The 16,204-nt window shown below is 39.7% G+C and overlaps 1 protein-coding gene across 1 annotated transcript; it reads right to left on the reverse strand.

Moving 5' to 3' along the window:
* Positions 1–873: 873 nt before the first annotated feature.
* On the reverse strand, positions 874–3,562 carry sox11a (SRY-box transcription factor 11a). Its single transcript, XM_061895888.1, has 2 exons — positions 2,640–3,562; positions 874–2,543 (listed from the first exon to the last, which is right to left on the reverse strand). Exons 1-2 carry the CDS (start codon positions 3,431–3,433, stop codon positions 2,357–2,359), a joined length of 981 nt encoding a protein of 326 aa, XP_061751872.1. The 5' UTR covers positions 3,434–3,562; the 3' UTR covers positions 874–2,356.
* Positions 3,563–16,204: the final 12,642 nt, after the last annotated feature.

The raw sequence follows: 16,204 nt of genomic DNA on the forward strand, positions 1-16,204 counted from the left end.
CCTCTATAGTGATTTTTTCTACAGTAGAATGATGCCAACAACACATTTTTATAGATTAGACCAGTGATTCTCACACTGTGGTGCGCCAAAGTCTGAAAATATGTACTGTATATGGACTATCATTGTTGACTATTTTAGTGCAATGTGTGTTACAGTACAGTGGCCAAAAATATCAAATATTATTGTGAAATAAAACCTCTGCCTTGTTTTAATGAACATTGTGCTACTGTATTTCAATTCTAGTGATTATGGTGGAACTTGAAGAGTTTTCTTAGGTGATAATTGGTAAAAAAACAAAAAAAACAGTTTGAGAACCACTGGATTAGACGACATATGCATGGAATAATGTGTTCATCTCAGATTTAACATATGTCAAATCCAGTGCTTTTTTTTTCTTCTTCTTCTTCTTCCCCAACCCCCACCCACCTCTCAAGCCGCTCACTGCTGAGCATGGAGCTACTTTTCTGAATGGGAGCCAGACACACTGAGTGCTCCCACATGCTGAGGAGGGAAGGAGGAAGGGATCGAGAGAGACAAGGGAGAATGGAGGAGGGGGAAGCGGCTCCTGTTTCCATCCCGGTCGCCATGGGAACCGGCCAGCTCTACCAATCACAACGCCCGGCGCCGGCAGAGCGGGCGATTCAATTCCTTAAAGACGCAGCGTCCGCTTTTGTGGCAGTAAATCAACACTGGCAGTTTGTTTCTTTCTTTTTTTTTTTTTTTTTTATTAAATGTGAATTCACATGTTAGTTTGAGCCCATCCATTTCTCAAAGAGTATCCGCCTCAAACAAAATAGGCGTCAGACTTTTTTTCCCCCCCAAACAAATCACACAGTTGTGTACATATATTCACAAACTGAAAAGGACAGTGGATGGGTGGTAGGTTCTCGTTTAATTATTTACTTTGTTTGAAGATGACAGGTTCACACTCAGGATTGTGTGGTAACTATACTGCCTGTTTTTTTTTGTTATCAAACAGTATTTGAGACCCACATAAAAAATAAACTGCTTTTTCAAGTGCAAGAAATAAAAATACAGGTTTATGGTTTATGATTTAAAAAAAAAGAAGGCAGTCTTCTGTTTTGAAATAAAGTTTCATTTAATGAAACAAGATTATGGAATGTACTTTTTGCTTGCTTGACCACCACTGTTATCACATCATGCCCTTTTTTTTTTTTTTTTTTGCAGAATGATCAGTCAACTGGTTCCCATTAAAAAAAAAAAAGAAAAAAAAAAAAGAAAAAGGGACATAAATGTGTATGCATGTATCGTCACATCACATCAGGCCATACTAAACTTTTGCATCAGTTCCAGCTGATTTGTTTTATTATTTCTCTGCAGCCCGGACAGGCTTTCAGCATCATAACAATGTTGACAGTGCACAAGTCTGCTCAAATTCTCCATCACTTGCTACAATTGTTGATGGTCTGTATCTTTAAGGAAGAGTGTTATATTGCACAAAAAAAGAGAGAAAAAGAGAGAGAAAAAAGGGGGGGGTAAAAAAAAAAAAGACAGTATGTGCCGTTAAAAAATCCAGTTTCACACCTGCGATCGGGACCCATCCACATATCACGAGTATGATATACATAAACTCCTAACTTTTACTATATTACAGTACATATACAATCTTGAAACTAGTTCCAGCTCTGAGGTATGTGTTCCCCCATGACGCCTTAACGTGTCTACAAATACTCGACAAATCTGCTCTACAACTGTACAAAAAGAACCCAGTTGAAAATCACAAGGCAATTTTTGATGCAAGATTTTAATTTAACTTAATCCTTCAAACCAGGACTCCCTTGCATGCGTTTAAAAAAAAACAAAAATAAAAATCATAATAAAGGGAAGAAGTGCCTGAAACTCACTGAAAGCCCAGTAAGAACATTCCCTTTGGACTGTACAAAAATATGCCTGAAAATATCTTTTCTTTTAAAAAGATGAGGTCTGTTATGTATCAAAATGTGTTCTTTTTGTTGTTGTTTTTTCCCCCCTCCTCTCTCCGCACATTGCTGCTGAAGACGGGGGGACGGAGGAGGTAAACAGAATCGGTTTACAAAAACAAAACAAAAAAATACTTAGCATCCTGAACAGTTCACAGATTGACTTCCATCTCCCTGCAGTTTGTCTAAAAGAGGATAAGATGCATAGAAGTGTTTTTTTTCTCCTCCCCCATGCAGGGGAAAATCCATAAAACCCTGTCATGCTGCCAAATATTAAAAACAAAAAAAAAGTGTTGTTTTTTTTTTTTACATTTTTTGCTACCACCGGCTTCATAAGCATCTCAAACCTCCCCTTTTTTCACACAAAGGAGGCAAACTTGATCAGGACATTTTTTTTTTTTTTTTTTTTCTTCAAATCAGTATGTAAAGACCAAGTCGGAAAAGTTCGCCTCCAGCCAGTCTCCTGCGATCATCTCGCTGAGTTCAGGCGTGCAATAGTCTGGGAACTCAAAGTGAGAGCCCAGGCTGCCCTCGCTGAACGAGTCCAGGTCTTTATCCACAAGGGACAGCGACAGGTTCCCTGAATTCTCCGAGCCGGAGGCGCTGGGGGCGAAATTCAAACTGAAGTCAAAGAGCAAATCGTCCGCGTCCTCGCCTGAGGAGGAGGAGGAGGAGGACGAGGAGGATGTGGAGACCGACCTGGAGGATGCTGGTGAAGAAGCGGCGTGCAACGCGCCCTGCTTGGAGATGTTCTTGATGTTGTAGAAGAGTCTGTTCCCGGTTCTCACCTCCTCGTACATGCTGGCCCCCTCCGACTCGGCCGAGGAGCTGAGCGTGGGGCTGGCCGGCACTTTGGCGACGCTGCACGGCCGCAGGCGCTCCTCCTTGCGGTGGTGGTGGTGGTGGTGGTGGTGATGGTGGTGATGGCGGTTATAGTCCTCCTCGTAGTCGTCGTCTTCGTCGTCGTCCTCGTCGCTCGGCTCGCTTTTCACCACCTTGGCGACTTTAAAAGCCGGGTACTCGTCCGCGTAGGGCTTCTTTTTCACCTTGGAGCACTTCTTGCCGGGGGTCTTTTTGCCGCACTTCTCCGGCGACGGCGCCGCGGAGGCGGACTTGGCGCCGTCCAGCTTGGGCTTCTTCTTGGGCCGGTACTTGTAGTCGGGGTAGTCGGCCATGTGTTTGAGCCGGAGCCGCTCCGCCTCGCGTATGAAGGGGATCTTCTCGCCGTCCTTCAGCATCTTCCAGCGCTTGCCGAGCCGCTTGGAGATCTCGGCGTTGTGCATGTCCGGCGACTGCTCCATGATCTTTCTCCGCTCGATCTTGGACCACACCATGAAGGCGTTCATGGGCCGCTTGATGTGGCCGGTGGCCGTCTTGCACCAGTCCGGGTTGATGGCGACGGGGCTGCACGCCGTGAATTCACTCTCCTCCGAGTCCGTCGCCTCCCGCGACATGCCGCCGTCCGTCTCGCTGGTGTCGGTGTGTTGCACCATGGGTGCCACCTCGTGCTTCTCAAACCCTTTTCTACTTCTGCTTTTTTTCTCTCTCTCTCTCTCTCCGCTGTTTTGCCTCTTTCCCCAAGCTCGTCCGCACTCTTTTCGCAGACTTCCAAACTGCCCTTCTTAACTAGTTATCGCGTCCCCTGCGTCACGACGCGACGTCCAATCAGGTTGCTTGCACTCCATCCAAGACTCCTCTTAACCCTTTTAGTCCAACCCCCCCACCCTCCCTCCTTACACACACGTTAGTGTCTGGGGCAGCCAGAGACGATCATAATAAACACACCAAAAATAATTTAATACTAATAATAATAAAAAAAGCAACAACACCTTTACGCACTACGGTGCGTAAAATGCGCAAATTCCCACCATGGAAAAAAAGAAAAAAAAAAAAAAGAAAAAAAAAAGGTGATTATTTGCGGTTTTTTCCTCCTTCTCCTCAGGTTGGATACTGAAGGTGGCGCTTGGACACTGTTGGAGACATGTTATTAGTCCCCCCGCCAAGCTATTTTGTATTTGGTCTGGGTGTGTGCGCGCGCATGTGTGCATCAGACTAAAAGAAGTAGGTCAGTGGTACAGCAATTTTTTTTCTTTTTTTTTTGAAAGCTGCATAACCGCGTGTAACATCCTATTTTGCACAATGCTAATTAAAACGAATGTGGGTTGAATAAATAGAAGGCGTCGATTTGCATCTTCTTGGAAAGGTTAAAAAAAAAAAAAAGAAAGAAAAATGTGTTATGTTTAAGGTTTTTTTAAGTTCTTTGCAGCATAATTATGAAACGTGCTTTGGAATATGGGTCAGCGTGTGATTTGAAGCTGTGAAAGGTTTTTTTCTAGTATTTATTTATCAAGATTATCCATCCATTTTCTACCACTTATTCCCTTTGGGTTGGCGGGGGACGCTGGTGCCTATCTCAGCTACAATTGGACGGAAGGCACTTACACCCTGGACGAGTCGCCACCTCATCGCAGGGCTATCAAGATTATATTATATTAAAATTGCCAAAACTTAATCTATCTTTACCATAACAATGTAAAAGGTTAATACATGTTGCTTCTGAAGTCAAAAAGTTACAGGGCCACTGACAGTCACACACACCAGGTGTGGTGAAATTACCCTCTGCATTTGACCCATCCCCTTGATCCACCCCCTGTGAGGTGAGGGGAGCAGTAAGCAGCAGAAGTGGCCACGCCCGGTAATCATTTTGGTGATTTAACCCCCAGTTCCAACCCTTGATGATTAGTGACAAGCAGGGAAGTAATGGGCCCCATTTTTATAGTCTTTGGTATGACTCGGCCGGGGTTTGAACTCACAACCTATTGATCTCAGGGCGGGCACTCTAACCACAAGGCCAATGAGCAGCAAGCAGGTCAGTAGTACAGCATTTTTTGAAGCTGCACAACCGCCTGTAACATCCTATTTTGCACAATGCTAATTAAAATGAATGCTGATCAAATAAATACGTGGGATGGAAGGCGTCGATTTGCATCTTCTTGGAAAGGTAAAAAAAAAAAAAAAAGAAAGAAAGAAAAAAAAAGCATGTAAATGTGTTATGTTTAAGGTTTTTTTTTTAAGTTCTTCGCAGCATAATTATGAAACGTGCTTTGGAATATGGGTCAGCGTGTGATTTGAAGCTGTGAAAGGTTGTTTTCTAGTATTTAATTATCAAGATTATCCATTCATTTTCTACCACTTATTCCCAGCTACAATTGGGCGGAAGGCACTTACACCCTGGACGGGTCGCCACCTCATCGCAGGGCTATCAAGATTATATTATATTAAAATTGCCAAAACTTAATCTATCTTTACCATAACAATGTAAAAGATTAAGGGGTGGTAAAGCTCGGTTGGTAGAGCGGCCGTGTCAGCAACTTGAGGGCTGCAGGTTCGATCCACTCTTCCGCCATCCTAGTCACTGCCGTGGTGTCCTCGGGCAAGACACTTTACCCACCTGCTCCCAGTGCCACCCAAGACTGGTTTAAAATGTAAAAAAAAATAGATATTGGGTTTCACTATGTAAAGCGCTTTGAGTCACGAGAGAAAAAGCGCTATATAAATATAATTCACTTCACTAATATATTTTGCTTCTGAAGTCAAAAAGTTACAGGGCCACTGACAGTCACACACACCAGGTGTGGTGAAATGACCCACTGCATTTGACCCATTCCCTTAGTCCACCCCCTGGGAGGTGAGGGGAGCAGTAAGCAGCAGAGGTGGTCACGCCCGGTAATCATTTTGGTGATTTAACCACCAATTCCAACCCTTGATGCTGAGTGCCAAGTAAGGAGGCAATGGGTCCCATTTTGGTATGACTCGGTTTGAACTCACGACCTACCAATTTCAGGACGGGCGCTCTAACCACAAGGCCACTGAGCAGCAAGCAAGTCAGTAGTACAGCATTTTTAAAAGCTGCATGTAACATCCTATTTTGCACAAGCATGTAAATGTGTTATGTTTATGGTTTTTCAAGTTCTTCGCAGAATAATTATGAGACGTGCTTTCAAATATGGGGTCAGTGTGTGATTTGAAGCATATAGGCTGTGCTGTTTTTTATAAGATTTATTTATGTAGATTAGATTATGTTATAAATTGCCAAAGCTTAATCTTGGTATACAATTACAATGTAAAAGGTTAATCCCCCCCTTTATATACTTTCTTTTGTAATTACCTTCTTTTGTAATTAAAATATTGTTTACATTTTTGTAATGTCATTTGATGCAATTGTAATGTTGATAATAGAAGTAATTATTATTATTTATTATGAATATTATTTCTATTTTGTCATTTCTGGGTTTTTACTATCCACTTCAGGAATTTTTCTTTATAATTTTTGGCATCATATTTGTATACATCATTTTTATTTCTTGTCATGCGATGAGGGACTTGTCCAGGGTGTACCCCGCCTACCGCCCGAATGCAGCTGAGAGAAGCGCTAGCGACCCCCCGCATCCCCAAAAAGGGACAAGCGGTAGAAAATGGATGGATGGATATTTCTTTTGTCGTTTTTTTGTTGTTGTCTCTCCGTCTTATCCACTTCTTGTCCCTGCAATTTCCCCTTTCACCCCCCCCCCCCCCCCCCCCCCCGCTATTGCTATCCCCTCCTGCTCTGTTACCCCTGCGCCAAACACTAAATATATCCATTTAATAAAGTAAAATACAAGCAAGGCTAAAAGAGAAATATCCCACATGTTTCTTTTGTAAAGGAAATATGTACAGCAGATATGGGAATCCACATCAATATTATGATTTGCCTGAGTGGCTGGAAAGTACATATTAAAAATAATGGGAATAATGCATTTATCAATCTGCTGTATAAATCATAAATTAGCCAGATTATAGAATAATTTGCTAATTTCCATTTGTAAAATGTCAATTTATGAACGACAAAGTGCTTCAAACTAAATTGTATCGCTTATGTGTTTATGCGGATCGTCACAAAAGATGAAGGTACTGGGATCCAATTCCAACTGAGGTACATTTATGAAGATTTTGAATGTAAGTTTTAATTAAGTTGTTAATCTATCTATCCATTTTCTTCTGCTTATCTGAAGTCGGGTCGCGGGGGCAGCAGCCCAAGCAGAGAAGCCCAGCCTTCCCTCTCCCTAGCCAATTCGTCCAGATCTTCCCGGGGGATCCTGAGCCATTCCCAGGCCAGCCTGGGGACATAGTCTTCCCAACGTTTCCTGGGTCTTCCCCAAAGCCTCCTACTGGTCGGACGTACTTTAAACACCGTCCGGGTGGTATTTTGACCAGATGTCTGAACCAACTAATTCCGTCCGCTTGTACCCGTGATCTTGTCCTTTCGGTCAAAACCCAAAGCTCATGACAAACTCATGACACTCATCATAAATTGTTAATTTACAAAATACAATTTTTTTAAAAGTGTTTTTTTCCCGCCAATGGATTGATTTTAGTATAAAACAAACCATAGCATACAATTGTGCTTATGGCCATGGTCCTGCCCAAGGAAACAACGGCAGTGACTAAGCTGGATCGGTACCAGGAATCCTCAAGTTTTTAAACGACTGCTCTAACCATTTGAGCTTTTTTTCTAAAAAGCCTTGAATCTGAGGGGGAAGCATCTCCAAAGAAAGGTGCAGTACCGGAATCCAACAGAGATGGTAGCACTTGCGTAAAGCAGCTTGCATACAAACTGTAAAAGAAGAAGCTTCCTGAGGAAGCAATATTTGACACCTTATTTATTTTTTTTTTTTTTTTAACAAAAAGTAGACATTAACAACACGGGCTGTGATGGAATAGGTAAATATTCAGTTTTGTGACTCCTATTTGAAAAGTGTTCAACATTGCTAAATGTTAGCTTGGGTACAAATAGCAACATAATGTTACGTAATGTGTTTACAAGGAAATAATACAAACGCTAACAAACACAACATGACAGCACAAAAAACACACAAGAAGCAACTTCCTATAAGCAAGCGGAAGAGTCTCAGACCATCTCACATGGAACCAAACAGTGTCAAAATATAAAAATGTTTTACCTTCAATTTTACATGTTTAATGAGTTAAAGCTTATCGTAGCTCAGGGTCACTATAGCTGCTGGTAGGGGTAGCTAACACATTTAGTCACATGATTAAAACATGATTCTGAATAATCTACCTCGAGTGGGCCCCTAGATAAATTAGGTTTGAGACCCTGATGTAAACACAGCAGTTGATAGAATCTCTTATTAGGTTTTTATATCAAATTCACTGAGAGGTTATGGAAAATGAAAGTGACTGATTTAAAATAACGTGCCAAAAAAATCTAATTTGACACAGACCTTCCCCAATTATTCCTGATTTGAATCATTGCACAGTTTTACAGCGACGACAAATGCATATGGTTGCATCTTTTCCCACTTGGACTGGGCTATATTTACCAAATAAACGTGAAGTTGCAATGTTGGCATACACTGATAAAGGGAACATGTGGGTCAATCAAATCGTAATTGATAAATGCTACAATTCACATTTGTTTAGAGCAGAGGTGTCAAAGTCGCTTTCACCGAGGGCCATGTCACAGTTAGGTGTGGCTTCTAACAGTGAATACTATCATTTCACAATTTTGGAATGCATTTTATTAGTAGATTCTAAAAAAAACTAAAATATAAAAAAAAATATGGTAAGTTGCAATAATTTTACCTCAAAATGTAGTGTATATTACTGTAAATGGAAAAACAGTACTGATGTTTTTATGGTAAAAAAAAAAAAAGGCAGCCCAGTTGCCAGAATTGTACTGTAAAATTTACATTTGTTTTTACTGCAAATAAAAAAAAAACTGCAATTTTAAATTAACATTTTGGCACCTGAGCTGCAAGCTTATTCATTTTTTTTTTCCTGAAAATTTTTCGGTGTATTAAATGCCAAAACGGCACCACAGTTCATTACAGTTGAAAAAGGTACTTTTTTTTTTTTTTTTAAAGAAAAACGCTGTAAAAATCACAGTAAATTTCACAATTTTACCATTAATATTATTGCTGATTTTTACATTGAACAATTTGATGGATAACTTGCTTTGAAATCATTATTATTAGTATTTATTTCTATTTGAAAAATGGTTAAAAAAATTTATCATTTAATTCTGCATAATTAGACAACATTTAAGTTAACATAATTTGTGATTACATGGAGAGCATTTTCTTTTCCGCCCAAAACAGAAATAAATAATACATTTAGTAAGAAAAATTACAGTACTTTATTGATACATATAATGTCCAGGCTTTTGATGGCTAAATAATATGATGTGGCGGACCACGTCTGACCCCGGGCCTTGAGTTTGATACCTGTTGTTTATAGCAGTGTTTTTCAACCACTGCGCCGCGGCACACTATTGTGCCGTGGGAGATTATCTAAATTCACATATTTGTGATAAAAACATTTTTTTGCAAACCAGTAATTATAGTCTCCAAATTATGTGTTGTTGTTTTTGAGTGTCGGTGCTGTCTAGAGCCATGTAATACTCTTCCATATCAGTAGGTGGCAGGCGGCAGCTAATTGCTTTGTAAATGCAGGTAAAAAGGTGTCTTATGCTTAAACCAAAAATGAACAAAAGGTGAGTGACCTTAAGAAAAGACTTTGCAGTTTAGAGAAGGCTATGCAGAACAAAAACAGAATGCTGGACGACAGCAAAAACTTACTGTGGAGCAAAGACGGCGTCCACAATGTAAATCCGAACATGACATGACAATCAACAATGTCCCCATAAAGACAGATATAAACAACTGAAATATTCTTGATTGCTAAAACAAAGTAGATGCGGGAAATATCGCTCAAAGGAAGACATGAAGCTGTTACAGGAAAATACCAAAAAAATGAAAAAAAAAAACAAACAAAATAGAAGCGCTAAAACACTGCGCCCACGAAAACAGCAAAAAACTCCAAATAAGTCATGGTATGATGTGACAGTACACCTACTTTGAGACAAGAGCTATATTGATGCATGCCTGGTTATGCTTTAAGGTCCATCCATCCATCCATTTGCTACCGCTTATTCCTTTTGGGGTCGCGGGGGGCACTGCTGCCTATCCCAGCTACAATCATATCCAACAATTGCGACAATGACTTTTAACTGTCAACTGAGTTGATGATTTCTGCTGGTAGTGTGCCTTCGGATTTTTTCAAATCAAAAAAATGTGCCTTGGCTCAAAAAAGGTTGAAAAACACTGGTTTAGAGCATGGTAGTAACAACAATGATACTCATTAAACACAGCAAGACTTTTACCAAGGCCAAAAAAGATGTCTTTGGACCAATGTAAATAAATGATAAATGGGTTGTACTTGTCTAGCGCTTTTCTACCTTCAAGGTACTCAAAGCGCTTTGACACTTCTTCCACATTTACCCATACACACACATAATCACACACTGGCAGCTCAGTTGCCAGAATTTTACTGTAAAATTTACATTTGTTTTTACTGCAAATAAAAAAAAAAACCTGCAGTTTTACAGTAACATTTTGGCACCTGAGCAGCCAGCTTATTCATTTTTTTTCCCGCAAATTTTTCGGTGTATTACTGTAAATGCCAAAACGGCACCACAGTTCATTAAAGTAAAAAAAGGAACTTTTTTTAATTTTATTTAAAGAAAAACGCTGTAAAAATCACATTAAATTTCACAATTTTACCATGAATACGATTGCTGATTTTTACATTGAACAATTTGATGGATAACTTGCTTTGAAATCATTATTATTAGTATTTATTTCTATTTTTAAAAATGGTTAGAGTTTTTTTGTCATTTATTTCTGCATAATTAGACAATATTTAAGTTAACATGTCTTTAGACCAATGTACACATTTTATCATGAAAAATCGGGCAGTAATCACTTGCAAGATAAAAATTTAATAAAATGTAGGAACCAAACTTGCAGAATAGTTTAAAGATTCCGTTTTCAAAGTGGAAAAATAATGAAAACCCATTTTAAAATAATATATAATTTAAAATGAAAGTGACAAAATAAATAAATAAAAACCCTCCACCTAGGCCAAAAATGTCAAATAAATGCATTATTTACCTTTACAAATGCTTATATTTGTGGATGTGTAATCTTGCCAATACACAAAACAAACAGTAATGGTTGACTCATTTGACATAAACCCCGCCCATACCAGCAGGCTGAAGAAGCAGCATCATGCACTTGGTCACTTTCCGTGCACCCACATCAGGCAACCCTGCACCACCCCACCCCCCACACACCCCTGGCACTGGGTGGTAGTCAGCATTGCCGGAGGAGGCTGGGGGCCGATAAGGCGCCCTTCTCCTTTTTCTCTCCTGCTTCGTCCCCTAGAGGGCAATCACTTACTCCTCTGCAGCCCCCCCCCCCCCCCCCCCCCAACATACACCCTGCAACCTTCTTTTTTTCCCCCAGCTGGGGCTTAGGAGGAAGGCGAAGGGGGTGGTGCAAAAAAAGGGGGGGAGGTGGGGGGACCGCAGCATAGGAGATATATGCTTTTTTTTTTTTTTTTTTGTCTAGCTCGCAGACAGAGATAGGACTGAAATGCAACATCATAACCCTGCATGCTGATTAAGCTTTATCTGATGTGCCCGGCAGCAGGCTGGTGAATACAGTACACAGACATGTTTAATTTTACATTATATTATGATTTATATTTGGGGGGTAAAATACATGAAACTGTGATTTTGTCTCTGAACTATAAACATATATATATATATATATATATATATATATATATATATATATATATATATATATATATATATATATATATATATATATATATATATTCCTAATGAATATCCCGGAAAGATATGGATCAGGCAAAAAAAAAAAAAGGGCCTTTTTAGTGATCTATGCATAATGCTTCCCATCCTTATCTCTTGATGATGCTTCCAGGCCGGACATGTATCACGACTCCTGCCTAATGATGAGCATGGAGGGTGGCTGTCCAGCTCATTAGCATTGCTCATTATTGCCTGTGAATGAGGTGTGGTATCAGCCCATGCAGCCTATGAGTCATTTTAGGGAGGGGCCCATCGCCATGTCTCCCTCACACACAGCAACCCCCACCCCCTCGCTTCTGTCTGATGCTTCACCCACCTGACTGGCTCATGATTAGCATAAAGGGGAGAGTCGGTGCTTAACCGAAACACGCTTGCATTTTCACCGCAGGAGTGCTTATTCCCATTTTGCATTGTAATTCACTGCACATGCAGTACGTATTTATAGAGCAGTACAGTATAATATAAAACATTCATGCAATGCACTTCAAAATCTAAAATAGTTATTTTTTTTTTAATATATAACACTGCAGCATTATGCATTCATGTATGTAATAACTTATTAAATGCCTACTTAAATAAGATTTTCGTATTGAAACGGGAATAGCAGGTCCATTCTATGTGTCATACTTGATCATTTCGCGATATTGCCATATTTTTGCTGAAATGATTTAGTAGAGAACATCGACGATAAAGTTCGCAACTTTTAGTGGCTAATAAAAAAGCCCTGCCTTTACCGGAAGTCGCAGACGATGACGTCACCCGTTGAGGGCTCCTCACATCCTCACATTGTTTTTAATGGGAGCCTCCAACAAAAAGAGCTATTCAGACCGAGAAAACGACAATTCCCCCATTAATTTGAGCGAGGATGAAAGATTTGTGTTTGAGGATATTGACAGCGACAGACTAGAAAAAAATAAAAATTGCATTGGGAACGATTCAGAGTTTTTTAGACACATTTACGAGGATAATTTTGGGAAATCCCTTATCTTTCTATTGTGTTGCTGGTGTTTTAGTGAGTTAAATAGTACCTGATAGTCGGAAGTGTGTGTCCACGGGTGTCTTGAGGCCATTATCTGATGGAAGTCGACGGCAGATACAAGGACGGCGCAAACTCAGCTGATCACCGGTAAGTGGCGACTTTTTACCACAATTTTCTTACCGAAAACTGCTGGTTGACATTTGGTCTGCATCCATGTTTGCTTTACCGCTCTGATCCATAGGAAAGCTTCAACTCCGGGAATTTTAAAGAAGGAATCACCGTGTGTTTGTGTGGCTAAAGGCTAAAGCTTCCCAACTTCATCTTTCTACTTTGACTTCTCCATTTTTAATTCAAAAAATATGCAAAAGATTCAGCAACACAAATGTCCAAAATACTGTGTAATTATGCGGTTAAAGCAGTTGACTTTTAGCTGTGTGTGTGTGCAGCGCTAATACAGTATTTCCTGACAGTCCGTGACGTCACCCGTACATGTCATCATTCCTTGATGTTTTCAACAAGAAACTCCCGGGAAATTAAACATTGCAATTTAGTAAACTAAAAAGGCCGTACTGGCATGTGTTGCAATGTTAATATTTCATTATTGATATATAAACTATCAGACTGCGTGGTCGGTAGTAGTGGGTTTCAGTAGGCCTTTAATTAATTAAAGACTCCTCCCAAATTTTTCAACCAATTGCATGATCTTTCATGAAGATTATAACTTCTGGTACCGTATTTTCCGGACCATAGGGCGCCCTGGATTATAAGGTGCACTGCCGATGAATGGTCTCTTTTTTATCTTTTTTCATATATTAGGCGCATGGAGTCATATTATTTTATTTTTTTTCTAATTGGAAAACACTTCCTTGTGGTCTACATAACATATAATGGTGGTTCTTTGGTCAAAATGTTGCATAGATTATGTTTTACAGATCCTCTTCAAGCCGGTTTCTGACGGTCGCTTCTGGATGCTTCCGGTCTTATTTACGTGGCTTACCTTCGGCACTGTCTTCTCCCCGCCATCTTTGTTGTAGCATGCAAGGACGGGAGTGGAAGAATTGTCAAAAGTTGAAGCTAACTGTTTTAATGACATTCAGACTTTACTTCAATCAATAACGGAGAAGCATAGCCTCATCTGGAAACAACAACACCGTGAAAAAACGTCCGACCAGAACTCTAATAACTAAAGTTCCTTGGGTGAATAATGTTAACTCACTATACCGGTATGTTTAAGTGCTTTCATGGCGAATTTACTGACGGCTATAAGTAAGACCTTTACACTACTTTATATTAGAAACGGTAACAGCGGAGGATGAATGTCACATAACAAGAATATAGAGAAAAAGAAGAACATTATCAACTACGCGAGCATTTTTTCAGGATATACGCAGATCCCATATACACATCAGAAGGTACCAGAAGGTAAGAAAAGTTGCTTTTGCATAATATTGTGAAACAAAGCGTGAAATAATATGTTTTACCTTATACACACACCATAATAATACTCGTATGTTTAATGCTCCGACAAGCCACCAAGTTTCATAGCTTACCAAAGTCGTACTAAAACAATTTGATATATTTTGAGCGCCATATATAATGATCTACATTTTCAATGGAACATTTAAAATGTTGGTGTTGTTCAGTTGAGACATATTGCCATCATAATGCAGTCTACACATATCTCTTATGATTGACTGCCATCTACTGGTCATACTTATCATTACAATATGTACCAAATAAAATAACTTTGAGGGGGGTAAGCTCAACCAAACGTATTCCTTACATTAGATGCACCGGGTTATAAGGCGCACTGTCGAGTTTCGAGAAAAGAAAAAAAACAATTTTAAGTGCGCCTTATAGTCTGTAAAATACGGTAAATACAAGGATGTTTTTGTACACATCACCCAGAATACTTTGCTGTAGACAGGAACAGGAAGTAGGTCTTAGCTACGTGGGAGGATGACAGCAATAAAGACTTGTTATATTTGTTACACGTTGCTGTTTCTGCTACGTCTACACTAGAAATAAATACATTGTATTTTTTGGACTATAAGTCACAGTTTTTTTCATAGTTTTGCCGGGTGTGCGACGTATACTCTGGAGCGACTTATGTGTGAAATTATTAACACATTACTGTAAAATATCAAATAATATTATTTTTCTCATTCGCGGAAGAGACCAAGAAATGTCAGCAATTGTCACACACACGTCAACCAATAAGAATTTGGCAGGGGAGGGTCATGGCAGAAATGCATTGTGGGTCATGGAATGTTAACTGCTATATGCTATATGCTACTGCTGTAGCTATTAAAATGGATCATTTCATCATTGGCGGTAACTTATAAAAACTGTGAAGGGCTGAACAAAAATGGCACGGAAAAGGAAATCATGTACGGCAGATTACACAATATTAAAATGATATTATTTTTCTCATTCGCGGAAGAGACAAAGAAAATGTCAGCAATCGTCACACACACGTCAGCAATCGTCACACACACGCCAACCAATAAGAATTCGGTGGGGGAGGGTCATGGCAGAAGTGCATTGTGTGTCATGGAATGCTAACTGCTATATGCTACTGCCGTAGCTATTAAAATGGATAATTTCAACGTTGGCGGTAACTTATAAAAACTGAGAAGGGCTGAACAAAAATGGCACCGAAAAGGAGATCATGTACTGCAGATTACAAGCTGGACGTAGTGAAATATGAAGCAGAAAACGACAAGAGGAAGCAGAGTTGTTTAGAAGTGACATCGAGTAAGAAGATTTCATCGGATTTATCGATTAGGAGTGACAGATTGTTTGGTAAACATATAGCATGTTCTATATGTTATAGTTATTTGAATGACTCTTACCATAATATGTTACGTTAACATACCAGGCACCTTCTCAGTTGGTTATTTATGCGTCATATAATGTACACTTATTCAGCCTGTTGTTCACTATTCTTTATTTATTTCAAATTGCCTTTCAAATGTCTATTCTTGGTGTTGGATTTTATCAAATACATTTCCCCAAAAATGCGACTTATACTCCAGTGTGACATATATATGTTTTTTTCCTACTTTATTATGCATTTTCGGCTGGTGCGATTTATACTCCGGAGCGATTTATAATCCGAAAAACACAGTAAATTTTAATTAGACTGTTGACGTGCACGCTGGAACGCCAAAAATTCCTGGAGGGACAGATACATGGTTCATTGCCATGTCTGCATAACGCTGATCAGGGTGATAGGAAGGGTAACTGGAATACTAAACCATGTTTTTAATTTTCACCTCAGAGATTCCACATAAATAAATACCACACAGAACACACAGTGCTGCTATTATATTTTCACAATTTGATTCCTAATACTCCCTCGTACCACAGCAAACTCCGCTCCCCCCACTGCTCTCTTCAAGACGGATGTTTTAATGTTTATTTGCCGCTTTGCGTCAAGGGAAAGGACATTTCATTCCTGAGCGATGGAGTGTTGAATTAAGTGATGGTTTTCACGTAGGAACACTGAAAGAGGCTTTTAGGCAGAATAAAACCCTCTAAAAC

Source organism: Nerophis ophidion, linkage group LG03 (genome assembly GCF_033978795.1).
Source record: "Nerophis ophidion isolate RoL-2023_Sa linkage group LG03, RoL_Noph_v1.0, whole genome shotgun sequence".
Taxonomy (NCBI): Eukaryota; Metazoa; Chordata; class Actinopteri; order Syngnathiformes; family Syngnathidae; genus Nerophis; species Nerophis ophidion.